The 14,222-nt window shown below is 29.3% G+C and overlaps 2 protein-coding genes across 2 annotated transcripts; both read right to left on the bottom strand.

Moving 5' to 3' along the window:
* Positions 1 to 290: 290 nt before the first annotated feature.
* LOC126676429 (protein DETOXIFICATION 49-like) lies at positions 291 to 2,193 on the bottom strand. Its single transcript, XM_050370629.2, has one exon. It carries the CDS (start codon positions 2,054 to 2,056, stop codon positions 482 to 484), a length of 1,575 nt encoding a protein of 524 aa, XP_050226586.1. The 5' UTR covers positions 2,057 to 2,193; the 3' UTR covers positions 291 to 481.
* A 9,578-nt stretch (positions 2,194 to 11,771) lies between these two features.
* LOC126676713 (sugar transport protein 1-like) lies at positions 11,772 to 14,222 on the bottom strand. The gene is made up of 4 exons (XM_050370976.2): positions 14,055 to 14,222; positions 13,630 to 13,955; positions 12,866 to 13,492; positions 11,772 to 12,350 (listed from the first exon to the last, which is right to left on the bottom strand). Exons 1-4 carry the CDS (start codon positions 14,185 to 14,187, stop codon positions 11,898 to 11,900), a joined length of 1,539 nt encoding a protein of 512 aa, XP_050226933.1. The 5' UTR covers positions 14,188 to 14,222; the 3' UTR covers positions 11,772 to 11,897.

Raw genomic sequence — 14,222 nt, 5'->3', positions numbered from 1 at the left:
TCCCATTTTTTGGCATATAAAAAAGAAAAGAAATAGATGCTTAAATCTAAATTAATTGGACAATGTAAATGAGGTATAACTCAAAATTTCAAAAAGCACTGCGCAACAAACTATTAATTAAGTCGTGGGTTCACAAACACTCATCCTTTCCAATTATCAAAAATATAAAAATACACAATATATGTCAATTTTCTATTGTCATTTACGAAATCATATACCTCCTAATGTTATAATAACCCATAATCGAGAGAGAGAAATATTCGACTATGTATACATTAACTACACACCAATTCAGCAAAAGTTTGTTATACACAAAGGAAATCTATGTTTTACATTCTTTCTATTTAAATCAAAAGAAACAACGAACCCAACAATAACCTATTTCCCTAATATTCAATCAAATTCTATTTCTTTACAAGTCAAAAAAAAAATAATTCCTAAATTCATATTAGAAAACTTTTGTTTCCATATTTAAAATGAATCAAACCGACGAGTCACCGTCCGTTAATGAATTAGATAACAGTTTCGTATTTTCCTCTTCAGTTACTTGATCATCAATAGGAACATTGCCCGTAAGTTGCTTAGCCCTAATGGCTTGCACTTCCCAATCGGTTCGAGTCAACACAACCAACATGGTCACAACGCACGAGCCTTGGGCGGCTAAAAGACCGAACCAAAGACCTTTGAAATCCAACCCAATGTAGAAGCTTAACCAAACCGCAACCGGCATACCAACGAGGTAAAAACAAGCCAAATTAACATTGGCACCCGTTTTCGGCCTAGCCGTTCCTCGTAACACACCGCAACCCGTTGTTTGCGGGCAATTTCCGAGCTCACAGAGACCAATTATAGGCAAAACCATTGATGTCAATGCAATAATCTCTGAATCTTGAGTAAACATAAATGCCCAAACGTTCCTCACCATAAAAGCAAAAAACAACGCGCAAAATCCCAAAACAAAGCTCGAACAGAGACCGATTATCGCAGCAATTTTAGCGTTTTGAGGATTATTAGCCCCGAGTTCATTACCAACTCGTGTCGAGACACTAAAACTCAGCGACGACGGGAAAATGTATATCAAAGCTGTCGTCTGAATCAAAATCCCCATTGAAGCAACCGTAGCTCTTGGATTTATCAACAACCCGCATAACAAAATCATAATCTCGTACCACCACCATTCAAGACAAACAGAAACGCAACTCGGAACCGCTAAATTTAACAAAATTCTCCATCCTTTTAAGCATTCTAATGAAACTCCACACCAAGTTTTCTTATACACGCCGGAGAACAGAATATAAATGATTAATGAAGCAACGAGGTTGAAATTTGTCCAAATCCCACTCAAAGCAACGCCTTTGATTCCAAGATTAAGTACGTACACAAGAAAATAATTAATGGGTACGTGAAGAAGAATAGAAAAAGCTGCACAGTATGTTAACGGCAGAGTTATTGACTGAGTTCTAAGATATATACGTAAGGGATGTAAAAAAGACTGCAAAATTAGGTCAGGAATTGAATAAATAATGTAGGATTGCGCTTCGGTAGCTATATCTTCTTCTTGGCCGCAAAAGATTAGAATTTTCTTCATGTTGAGCCATAAAAAAGAGATGGGAAACGAAATCAAGAGAAGCAAAAGAATGGTTCGTTGTAAAGTTAAGCCGAGAAGTTTGAATCTTTTAGCACCGAAAGCTTGGCCGCAAATGGGCTCCATTCCCATGGCGAGACCGGAGAGAATAGAGTAACCGGTGATATTAGCGAACCCGATGGCTAACGAGCCGCCGGCTAAAGCAAGGTCGCCGAGACGGCCGAGGAAGAGCATGGAGATTAAAGAACGAGGGTAGAGTAAAAGGGCGGTTAATATCATGGGAAAAGCAATGCTGGCTATGGATTTGGCTTCTTTAATTGCTAAAAAAAGATGGGATTTTGGTGGATTTTTATGAGATGTTGGATTATGGGGGAACAGAGGAGTACTTAACATGTCAGATTGTTGGAGTTGTACTTTGGTTGATGATGGATTGCTTTTGCAAGAATGAGAAGGTGAAGATAACATACACATGGTTTTGGGTTTGGGTTTGGGATTTAGAGAGAGAAACAAGAGAGAGAGAGAGAGGGGATATTAATGGTTTTTTGGGGGTTTAGGGATTTTGAAAAATGGAGTTAGTGAGGTTTAAATTGAGAGGTTTTAAGTTGGACTTAGCAGCCATTGGACGGCCTTATATAAAAGAGGATTGCAGCTGTGTCAGTTTTGATTGGATCCAACTCACTATTACTCGACTCATCTTCACTAGTGGCTGTACACAAACAAACCAAATCGAATAATTGAACCAGTACTTTCGGTTTGGTTCAATTATTGATCTTATATAAAGATTTGACCTTTTTTTATTAGATTTTATTTGAAATATAAAATTTTTGTTAAATTTAAGTGCAAATCGGACTAAATAATTGGATCAAGTCAAAAAAATTAAATAACCGACTAGTTTGGTTTGGTTTGAAAACTTTTAATACTTTAAGTTTTAATTAAGTTTAGTTCGGTTTGCACCGAATACACTTCTAATTTATATAATCATCACTGTGTACTACGTAAAAAAAATCAAAATGCAAATAAAAATGATAATTTTAAATTTAAATTTTTGATAAAAATGAATTATAAATATAGATTGATAGAATTTTAAAATTTGAAAGTATATGAATAAAATGGTAAAGTGAGAATCTGAAAATTTTAGAACAAAGGGTCAACGCACCCTCTAAACTTGTGTCACGGGGTTATCTAATCCAATTTATAGTTTTTTGAGCAACTAACCCCAAAACTCTTCATTTTCGGGTCAAGTAACCCATAATTATATTTTTAAAACACGTAAAATACAAATCGGAGGTGAGAGATGCAAAAAAATAATTAAATACTTCCCTAATTGTTGCGATATAATTATCCTAAATCTGTTTTTTAAAATAAAAATATAAATTATTGGGTTATTTGACCTAAAAATGAAGAGTTTTGGGGTTAGTTGCTCAAAAAAGTATAAATTGGGCTAGATGACCCCGTGTCACAAGTTCAGGGGGTGCGTTGACCCTTTGTTCGAAAATTTTATGTATAATATAAGTTGAAATATTACTAATTTAAGGAAATATATTAGGAAAAGAAAAAGGAGTACTATAAAATTGGAAGTAATTGAGGAAGGCAGTTCTAACTGAAATTCTTGGAAGTCTTTTTGAAGCGTTCTTTTATGACCGACCACAGTGTCACTGTTGCGGCCTGCAAGATGAAGAAGAAAGTCTAGTTCAGAAATTTAAGTACTTTTTGTGTTTTAATTCTCTTTAAAATGGAACTATTTAAGTTACAAGTGTCAAAATATTTATGGCTGGTATTAACTGCTCTTTAATCCTAGTATTTAATTAGTGAGATTTGTACAAGGTAAACATTAGTAACTAATTACGAAATAATTAAGTTAATGAGGTTATTTAAGTATGGAAAACGTTTTTAGGATGAAGAGGATGGATAAGTGCTTCTTGTCAACGGAGACCAAAACAAATTTTTGGACGGTTTTGTGTGGACGCTCTCTTGAAATGGAGCTTGACTTGCCAATAGTTTCCTTATTAAATTTTAGTATTGCCACTGTTTTATTTTATATTTTCACTTTTTTGTTTCTATAGATATTAAAACTAGTATTATGTTTTTTAAATTTTATTTCAATGAATATTAATGGTTAAAAGAAATATTATGTGTTAAAAATATAATAGTAACATTCTTTTTGACAAAAAATATATTCAAATGACAAAAAGAATGGGACAGACGTTGTTATAATAAGACAAAATTAAAAAATTTAAGAATTACGAGCCTTTTTGAATTCATTTTAATTTGAAAGATAAAATATAATTAAATCATAATATTTTATTACGTCGTTTTATCGGCGTCGGTTTTGTACATATTTTTAGCTTTATTTTTGACAAATAAAATATGAGTATAGGCTATTGCAAAAACGTGAAAAATTTGAATGTGTAATGCGGTGCTTTAAAAATTAAATTAAAACGCTACAAATATAAAATATTAAAATTTAACATACAAATAATTTGTTATGGTAAATTAACTTACTCTATATATTTTATAATGAAAAATGAGGTAAATCAAATATAACTAAATATATCAATTTCAAAAAAAATCTGCTTCTCTCCTTTTTATGTGCCATTTCTTCTTAAACCTACTTCACCCCTTTAATTTATAGGGTGCATGGACGGTGATCTCCAATTTTTAACCAAAAAATTATCTCTTCGCTCATATATATATATATATATATTCTTTTACTTTTTTGAATAATATTTTTATAGAATTTTTTTCATATTTTATGGTAGATTTTGTGACTTAAAAATGTCTTCAGGTTTGATCAATATCGTTTTTTTTTTTGAAGTTATATTGATTTATTTAAAATTCTTGTGATGGTTACATATTATCTATGGAAAACTTTTGTTGGTTTCCAACAATTTCTCGATGAATCAAATTTTCTGCTGCAAGTTTCTTAAAAAAATAAATTTGTATAACTATATCGACTTGCAGTTGTATAATCACCTTCTAAAGGTTTCCAAGGCCGATATGTGTTTAAGTCATTTATGATTATAGTATATGTTTTTTTTTTTTTTTTAAATTACAAATTTACCTTGCATCTTATAACATATATATGTTTATGGAGCGGGTTCGGACTGGGTTTGTTTTTATGTTTTATGTAAGTCCCAAGCCCGACCCAAGCGTAGTTTAGATTTCATATTTATGACTCTATTAACCTGTATATGTGGGTCAATGATAGGCTTTTCGAGCTTACATTAAAAATATTTAAAAATAGAAATCTGAATCCGTCCGTAGGATGACATACTTTTTTCGGCTAAGGTCAAGTCGAACTTAAAATGAAAAATCAATGTCCAAGCCCAAATTTAGGGAATGGGTCTTGACGGATACCTAAACCATAAACAACTAACTATTTTTTTTCTATGCTCATATAAAGGTATTTATGTTGATCTATTTTTTCATTTTTTTTATAAATATGTTATATTTTATGTTAGATTTACCATCAATTATAACATATGTTAAATTGATTGTAGCATTTAAAAGCAATTCATTAATAATTACAGCTGTACAATAATTTTTTTTGCATTTATTATTTTTAACTTATCATATTTTCTTTTTACTTCTTTTAATCTAAATTATGTGCTTTTTTTTAGTTTTACGATTTCAATCAATTGATTTCTTTTAATTATAAACCATATGCTAGTATAATAAATAACATGCAAATTGTTTATTTTTTATAATTATTGATTTTTTAAATACTTTTTCTAAAAAAATCTCCTTATTATATCATAGAAGAAGAAAACAATATTACATTATCAGAATTTTAAAATTTAAAACATTAACAGGTAATTATAATACTAAATAATTATAGCACTTCTTTTTAGAATCTTGTATTGGAGACAAAATTTAAAATACCATGATAATTACAACATTTCATTATTTTTCAAGCTAAATTTAACATAAAAACAACATTGCATGGACGTTTGTTCCATAAATTTTGTAAAAATAACTATTTTATAAAATTATAGGTTTGATTTATTATAAAGCATTGTAAATTTTTGATATAAAGCATTGTAAATTTGATAAGATTTTAAGGATATTTTTTGATGATTTTGTATTCAATAACACTATTTTTGTCATCTTTGTAGGACAAATATTAGTCTTTTTAAGATTTTTAGCTGATTTTAAATAAACATCTTTCAAATTTGCTATTATTGGAGGTGTTTGATGATCCAATTAAATGCTCTAATTATTGTATCAAACATTAAATTACTTTAAGTTGATTTAATAATTTTAAAAGATTTAACTTGACTTATTCAATTAAGTTAATATCACTTTAAAAAATCAAAATTTTTAACTTTTTCCTATAATGAACACATTAAATTATCAAATATTATTTTATTATTGAATAAACTTTATATTTTTATTATTTTTAATTATTACTAACAAACAAAATATTTTATCTCATTTTTTATGTTTATTATAAGTAAGGGTGTGCATTCGGTTTTTCGGTTCGGAAGTGGAATTATCAAAACCGATCGGTTTTTTAAGAATTTTAAAACCGGTCGGAACTTTGACCAAAAAATCGGTTCGGTTCGATTCGGTTTTCGGTTTTACCAAAATAGTAAGATAATTCTTTTTTCTTTAAATTTACTCATAAAAAAATTAAAATTAAAAGTAAAAAATTAAAAAAATTAAATCTAAACTTCAAATCTAAGTCAATTGTAATGTTTTACACACAATAACACTTAAATATGTCGATAAAAAAAATAACACTTAAATATGAAATAAAATAGTATTATTTTTAAAAAATAATAGTAATATTTCTATAAAAAATTAATAAATTTTTAAATATCAGTTTTTTCGGTTTTTCGGTTTTTAAAAACTCAAAACCGAACCGAACCGAAATGTATGAAAAAAATCTTAATTCTAAAACCGAACCGGCAATTTTCGACTCGGTTTCGGTTCGGTTTTCAGTTTCGGTTTGGTTTTGCACACCCCTAATTATAAGTGTATTTTACTTAACTCGATGCTTAAAATTGTATCCTACTTTTCAAAAGGTTCTATCATTTTCTTTGACTTTTCTAATTAAATAAATATGAAATACATTAATAATTTATAATTAATTATTTTAATTAATTAATGAAGATAACATGGTCCTTAATTTTTAATAGTTTAAAAATAAATTATAATTTTCAGAAAATTATTAAATAAACCAAGTAAATCTCTTTAAATAATAACCCTACAAATGATATATTTTTTTTAGAGGCCAAACATTTTAAAAAATATCAAATCTTTGCGATTTGTGTGATTATGACCAAACCTTTTAAAATTTTCAAATATAACCCGTTTGGCAAATTATGTTTTTTTTTTAGCCAAATTCGAGTCAAACCGATTTTTTTACCAACATGACAACCATATATATACGATTTAATCACAATAAAATATCAAACATTTGCGTATTGTGTCATAATAAAAGGTTTAATCACAATAAAAGAATCAAATCGATTCAAAAATGGTTATAAAAGGAACATAATTTGTCAAAACGGGTTATATTTGTAAATTTTGAAAGATTTGATCATAACTGAAAAAATCGCAAGAATTTAATATTCTTTTGAGGATCTGGCCTTTTTTTTTGAAAGTATATTTTGGGGGTAATAGTATATTTTGAACCAAGCAAATAAATCTATCTCTATTTGGCTATTTGCGTTTAGTATTGAACTGATTTATTTATGTCCAAAATAGATTTAATTTGAATGGAGTTTTCCAATATTGTTTTTTTTCTTTCAAAAAGCATAATAAAAGATGATAACTTCGAATTTCAAAATGGATTATATACAAATCCGAGTCAAATACACCAATCTTTAATTAACCTTTTGTCATTCTACAAAAAGCACAAAAAGAAATACTATTATAAATTCTTTTCCCTTCTGTAGTGGATTGATGGGAGAAAAAGAAAACAATATCTCTTACACATGTGATAAAAATCAAACGAAACTGCTCATAGAATCGAACAGAATAAAAATTTAAATCAAATTGAATTTATAAATATATCTTTCAATAAATTAAATATAATTAGTCAGCTCGGTTTAATATTGATTTCTATCCTAAAAAATTACTTAGTTAAACAGTTGCCGGTAACTAATACTAAATCGTTAACTGTTGTTAGGGGTGTGCAGTCAGTTAAATCAAACCGAACCGAATAAGATTTTTATTTTTCTAAAAACTGAACATAACTAAAATTTTAGGTAAAAATAATATTTCAAACCGAACCGAGCAAGTCGGTTTGATAGAGTTTTTTTTGATTTGGTTCGATTTATATGGAAAACCGACTGAAAGTTTTTTTATGCTACAAACCAATCTGACCAACCAATTTTTTTTACAATCTCAAACCAAAGCGAACCAAATTTATCGGTTCAATTTGGTTTTTCAATTTCGGTCGATTTTTACAAACCCCTATTGTCATAAATATTTATAGTTGCCAATTAACTTATTGTTTGTTGATAGCTGATTAGTTGTTGTGTTAATATGTAAAACAATTTTAAATAATGTATTTTAATTAATAAAACAATATTTTATATAAAAAATTCCAAAAATATTTTATATTAAAAAATATTTTTTAATTAATTGAAAAATTTAATTAACTATAGTTACTATAATAAAAAATATAATTAAATATTAATTCAAATACTATAAATATTAATTCAACAAATATAAAGAGTTTTATTCAAACAATTATTAAAATTAAAAAAACTACCACATCTACAAAAAAAATTCATGTCAGACTCTTCGCTGTTTGGATAAATCCATGGAATATAGAATTATGAATTTATAAATTTACCATTTTGATTGAATATGAAATTTATGAATTTATAAATATATAATTGGCATATTTAAAATTGATGGATTGCAATTTTTCCATCTAGAAAATATAAAATTAAATTATAAATTTTAAAAGATAAGAAATTGTCTCAATTCATAAATTTTCATGATTTTTTTCCCACCAAATTGCGCAAAATCTATAGCTTTTATTCCTCCAAAATTATTTTATAATATATTTGTTGTGTCTTAATCAGTGTTTTAAAAATTGGACCGGACCGGCGGTTGAACCGGTCGAACTGGGATTCGGCCGGTGGTGCGGTCTAAAACAGCAAAAATCAGATTTTTTGGTTGAATCCGATTGAACAGGATCGAACCGGTAAAAAACCGATATTAAACCGGTAAACCGAAAGTTGAACCTATAAAAAACCGGTGAATCCAAATTTTTTTTATATATTTCTTAAATTTGTTAACTTTGACTGGGAGGAGTACAAAGTTCAATTCGCTTCTCAATGGTAACATTGGAATCATTTCTATACTTTTAACACCAAAGAGTTTAATCAGACACCCTCTCAAAAATCAAACCGAACTTAAACCTTTTTGAAGAGAAAAAGTTTATGTTGATCCAATAAATTGGTTATGGTCCAAGCCGAAAAAATTTAGGACGGTGGGAAAAGCAATGAGTATGGGATCAGAATGTGGCAAAATATAATCTTCGTGTACGGCTCTTTACCTTTAATTGTCACCTTGTCTTCTTCATCGTCTTTATCTTTTAACTCTTTCTCCGTCATCACCACACCATCACTAATTCCACAACAGAAAATGGTGAGCAAGAAAACAAGACAAAATTACTAGAAAAAAACAGTTCTAAAACTGCAAAATTAATTAACAGTGGGTTCATTGTATTTATATGATTTCATTATTATTCATTTTCTAAGACGTCAAGAAACAATGTCGTATGGGTTATCTTTAGCTACTTAAGTTTCTTTAATTCAATATTAATTACTTCTTGTTTTTGTTCTTTAGGTCTGTCTTTAATTACATTTTTCCTTTGTTAGGGATGAGTAGATATATGTTATATTTATAATTAAGGACTGATCGGACTTTTTTTTGAATCTATGTTAAATTTTTTTGATAATTATGAAAGTTCAAGCTCGTCCATAAAAAATAACGAGCTTATTTCAAATTTAGGCCGGACATAAAATAAAAAACAACTATTCAAATCCGGCTTAAAAATATGAACTTGAACGGACTTGAGCGGACCGAGGGGTTATCAAGACCCATAATTATTCTATAGATGAGCATGACGGACATACAATTGTGTGATATTCAAAATTTGTTTAAACTCATATTTTCTATGCATTAAACTCAAAACGATAAAATAAAATATCTAATTTAAATACATGATTCATAACAAATTAATTATAGTAACACTTGTTTTTAAAAAAATATTTATATTTTAAGTAAAATATATTAGTAATATTTTATTTATGAATTTATTCACTGACAAAAGCTAATATATTGTTTATTACTAATATAACATTAGAATGTAATTGAAGAGACGATGAAATTAGGTGGCATTTGCCGATGAAATTCTCATAGGATATCTATAAATTAAATAAATTACCGACGTGTTATTCTATAAAAATCCTGTTGATAATTGCTGATTTTATTACCCTCAATCAAAATATTCACACAGATGTTTCAATGTAATGCATGCAACTGTGCAATTTTCATGTATGCATCAATCTCGAAGTGTGACTAAATTACTGCAGTTATCTCTCGTCTTCATTTCCGAGATTGATATATTCATGAAAATTGCAACATTGTCACGCCAAGCTCAAATGTAGCCGTTATTAAGGGTCACATTGGTAAATATCAAAATACAAAGAAGTATTTATGTACATAGAAAAGGTAAATATATAAAAGAAAAAAAAACGCGTTTATGTAATTTTTATAGCTTTTGTAGATAAATAGGAAATTCCGAAATTCCATAATGTTATTAATTGGATCTAAAGGCACACAATACAAATCAGGTATTCAATTGTATGGCCCAAAGAAAGAATTTTACAATGGGTTGCAGATTATATAGTTATCAGACTGCTCTATTTTGAGGCCCATCATTGAAAAGGTAATATAGAATTTTGATTTCTGATAAAAATGATTTAGTTCTCAAATAGCAGAAAATAGTTCACATTATTCTTTTACATGAACTGCTTTAAAAATGCATCAACGTTTTAAATTAAAGTTCAGTGGGATCAATGAAACAGTAATTTTATTCAAATTTCGTTTGTTAATAGTTTAATTATTTTATTTTGCTTAAATGTTTTCAAAAATGCAAAATGTTTTTTTTTTTTAAATCCACAAAATTTACCATTAGATTGAATATATTAATAAAAATAATTTAGCTATTCTAATCCGTCAATTTTGTAAATTAAAATTATACTCGAACTTCAAATTTTACCTAATTTTGATATTTTTATAGTTGATTTAGTTTTTAATTATATGAATGATTATTTTACACGATTTATATTTTATTTCAGTTTAGAAAGTGGCCAAAGGGCTATATGAGTTCAAAATGAAAATTAATAACATTAAACTATTTTTTTTCTCTCAACTTATAAATTCAACCCTCACAATTATTTATATACTCCCTCCGTCCCACTCTAATTGACAAAATAACTAAATTACAATAACCAATACAAACTAATAAATGACATAGATAGTTACTTCTATACCCCTCTATTGATAATGGAGCTAATTAATGCTATTAGTATATTAGTCAAATTCTCATTAAATATTCACCATTTTTCCATAAAAAGTTTAAATTTAAATGAGGGTAAAGATGGAAAGTTAAAGGAAAAAATTATAGTTATGTTAGTTTTGTCAATTAGAATGAGACACCAAAAACTCCATATTTTGTCAATTAGAGTGGGACGGAGGGAGTAGGTAGGATTGGTATGATATCAAAGTTCATAGGATTCTCGTTTCATTGTTTTAGTTGGCACAGTAATATTCCAGCTAATGCATAATTTAACTCCTAATTAATGTAGATGAATTTAGCTTTATCTATAGGAGTCTTTAATTAAATATTTTTCATAGCATGTTTATATTTTCAATTTTTCATTTTTATCAATTTAAAATCTCAATAATGCAATTACTTAACATTTAATCCATTTTTTAAGTGAAGGATAAAAAAGATCACAAAATTTGGACCAATAACAGCCCTTAACTGTTTTTTTATCGTTTATAGTTTCCATTTACCTATAAATTATAAATCCTAAATATGCTATACTTTTACTAATCACAATACAACATCAAACACAAATTAATTCAAATTATAAGGCAAATTTAAAAGAAATTAAATGTATATAATTAATAATTATATAATAAAATCAAATTCAGGAAAATAAAATCTATTTAAAAAAGAGCAAATTAAAACAAAAAAACATAAAAAAGAAGAAACAAAATGTCTATTGCTTAAAGAGAGACCAAGTTGAAGAAAAGCTAATTAGTCTCAAATTCTTCAGCATGAACGCCCAATTTTGGCACCATCGACTTCATCATCAAAGTAGTGTTTCCAGCGAGGATGATTCTTCCAAACACCGGCCATCTCTTCAATCGGAATGCCCTTAGTCTCCGGCAAGTAGAAGTAAATAAAGGTAACCATAACCACCACACAGGCGGCGAACACTATGAACAGCCCAAACTTCAAATGGCAAAGCATCGCCGTGAAGATTTGTGCAATGAAAAAGGTGAAGATCATGTTCACTGAAACGTTGATACTTTGAGCGGCTGATCGGATTTCCAACGGGAAGATTTCACTCGGTACTAACCAGCCGAGGGGACCCCATGACCATGCAAATCCAGCAACGTAACAACATATAGCTGCCACCACAACTCCTGCAAACCACTTTTGCAATTCTCCTGGATTTCCGGAGACTCCAAATTTCACACCGATGGCAATCGCCACAATAATCTGTATAATTAGGATGCATTAATTAATGGTGAATTATATAGGACGTAAATAAAAATATTAAAACTGTAAAACAACTATACTAAAAAAGCTGATGTTAATACCGTATTTCAGAATTTTACGGAAAAAACCCTAGAACATAATATAAAAAAGTTTGCATACAACATACAATACAAGAACATAAATGAAAAAATGTAGAAATTTAAATCTATAAACATCGCGATTTAAAATATTTTTGAAAGAAACAGAAAACAAATTAAGCGCTATAACGTTGACGTTCGCAAATAACATAGATTGTAAATTTGTATATAGCACGGAAACATAAATAATTAAAACAAAAACGCGGATAGAAAAGTTTAAATTTCATTTTTTATAAAATTGATTATAAATATTAAAATCTAAAGTTTTATAAGCCAAACATTATAAGGTTAGATTGCAAGCAGATACTAAATAGGAACTATAAAATATTGCGACAGTCTATATGAAATAATTTAAGAAGAAATAGGATAGATAATCACCTGGAACAAAAGCATCTGTAAGCCACCGACGATGAAAAGCAATCGCCTTCCGACCTTATCGACGGTAGCAATGGAAACCAAAGTAGCAAGGGCGTTAACAACACCAGTAATCAAAGAGGAAGCGAGAGAAGCATTACTTCCAAATCCCATAGTTTTAAACAAAACCGGGGCGTAAAACACGATCACATTCATCCCTGTAAGCTGTTGAAACATGGGAATACAAATCGCCATAACAAGCTGCGGTCTGTATCGTCTTCTTAAAATATTTGACCAAGCATCAACACCCTTAGCTTCATCACTAGCTGCTACTATATCTTTAAACTCTTCGTCGACATTGTCGACTCCACGTAGTTTCTGAAGCTGTTCTTTAGCTTCTTCTGGTTTGCCGGTCTCGATCAAAGAATTGGGAGTCTCGGGAAGAAGAAATGAACCGAAGAAGATGATCGCAGCAGGAACAACGGCTAACCCTAAACTGTATCTCCATCCTTTTCCTCCTTTCATGTCAGCCAGAAAATAGTTGAGAAGATTGGCTACTAGAATTCCAATTGTTATGGAGAATTGGAACAACATGTTTAGTGCCCCTCTGTAATTGTATGGTGCCACTTCTGATAGATAAATTGGCACGGACTGCAAAATCAAAACAAATAAAGTTTAATAAATAAATCACTGTCAATTTTTCATAATAAAAACATATATTAAGTCAAAATATTATTAGAATGAAATACATAAAAAATTTGTCTACTAAATTAGGGCAGAGAGAGTACCTGATTGGCAGCGCCGATACCAAAACCGAGGAAAAATCGACCAACGTAAAGCATCCAGAGATGGCTAGCAAAGCCATTCAAGAGAGCACCAAGGGCAAACAGAACACCACTGCTCATCATCGTAACCCGGCGACCCAATCTCCGAGTTATATGTGAAAACCCTAAAGATGATAAAAGAGCCGCTATGTATAAAGATGAGGTAAAGAGCGTCAGTGTCTCATCGTTGAATCTGCAATATTGATCGTCTGATGGCGTAATTGATGATTCCTTCCGATAAACCTTTGGAAAAAATTCCTTCAAAAACGAATCCATGGAAGTAACTCCACCTACACCAATCCATATACACAAATAATTAATTGAACGTAAAAAAAATCAAAAGCTAGCTAGAATATTTGTATGGACTAGAGTGATGAATAAGTACGTACCTGAAATACCCAAATCATAGCCGAAGATCAGACCTCCGGTGGCTGCGAGAATGCAAGTATAAATCACCTTGAAAGTTAGTTTTCCGGGGTACGTTTTGCTTGGATCATTCGGACCAAAATTTCCTCCTGCCATTTTTTTCTACTTGGAGCGAAGAAAAATTAAGAAGA

Source organism: Mercurialis annua, linkage group LG4 (assembly GCF_937616625.2).
Source record: "Mercurialis annua linkage group LG4, ddMerAnnu1.2, whole genome shotgun sequence".
NCBI lineage: Eukaryota > Viridiplantae > Streptophyta > Magnoliopsida > Malpighiales > Euphorbiaceae > Mercurialis > Mercurialis annua.
Note: the sequence above shows the minus strand (reverse complement) of the source record. Positions and strands in the feature narration are given on the sequence as shown.

Excerpts from the sequence above, each read along its gene's own strand:
- LOC126676713 (XM_050370976.2), bottom strand. The coding sequence starts at position 14,187 with ATGGCAGGAGGAAATTTTGGTCCGAATGATCCAAGCAAAACGTACCCC. Across the intron at positions 13,956-14,054 it reads CTATGATTTGGGTATTTCAG|GTGGAGTTACTTCCATGGAT; the intron begins GTACGTACTTAT and ends GGATTGGTGTAG. Across the intron at positions 13,493-13,629 it reads GTATCGGCGCTGCCAATCAG|TCCGTGCCAATTTATCTATC; the intron begins GTACTCTCTCTG and ends TTGATTTTGCAG.
- LOC126676429 (XM_050370629.2), bottom strand. The coding sequence starts at position 2,056 with ATGTGTATGTTATCTTCACCTTCTCATTCTTGCAAAAGCAATCCATCA.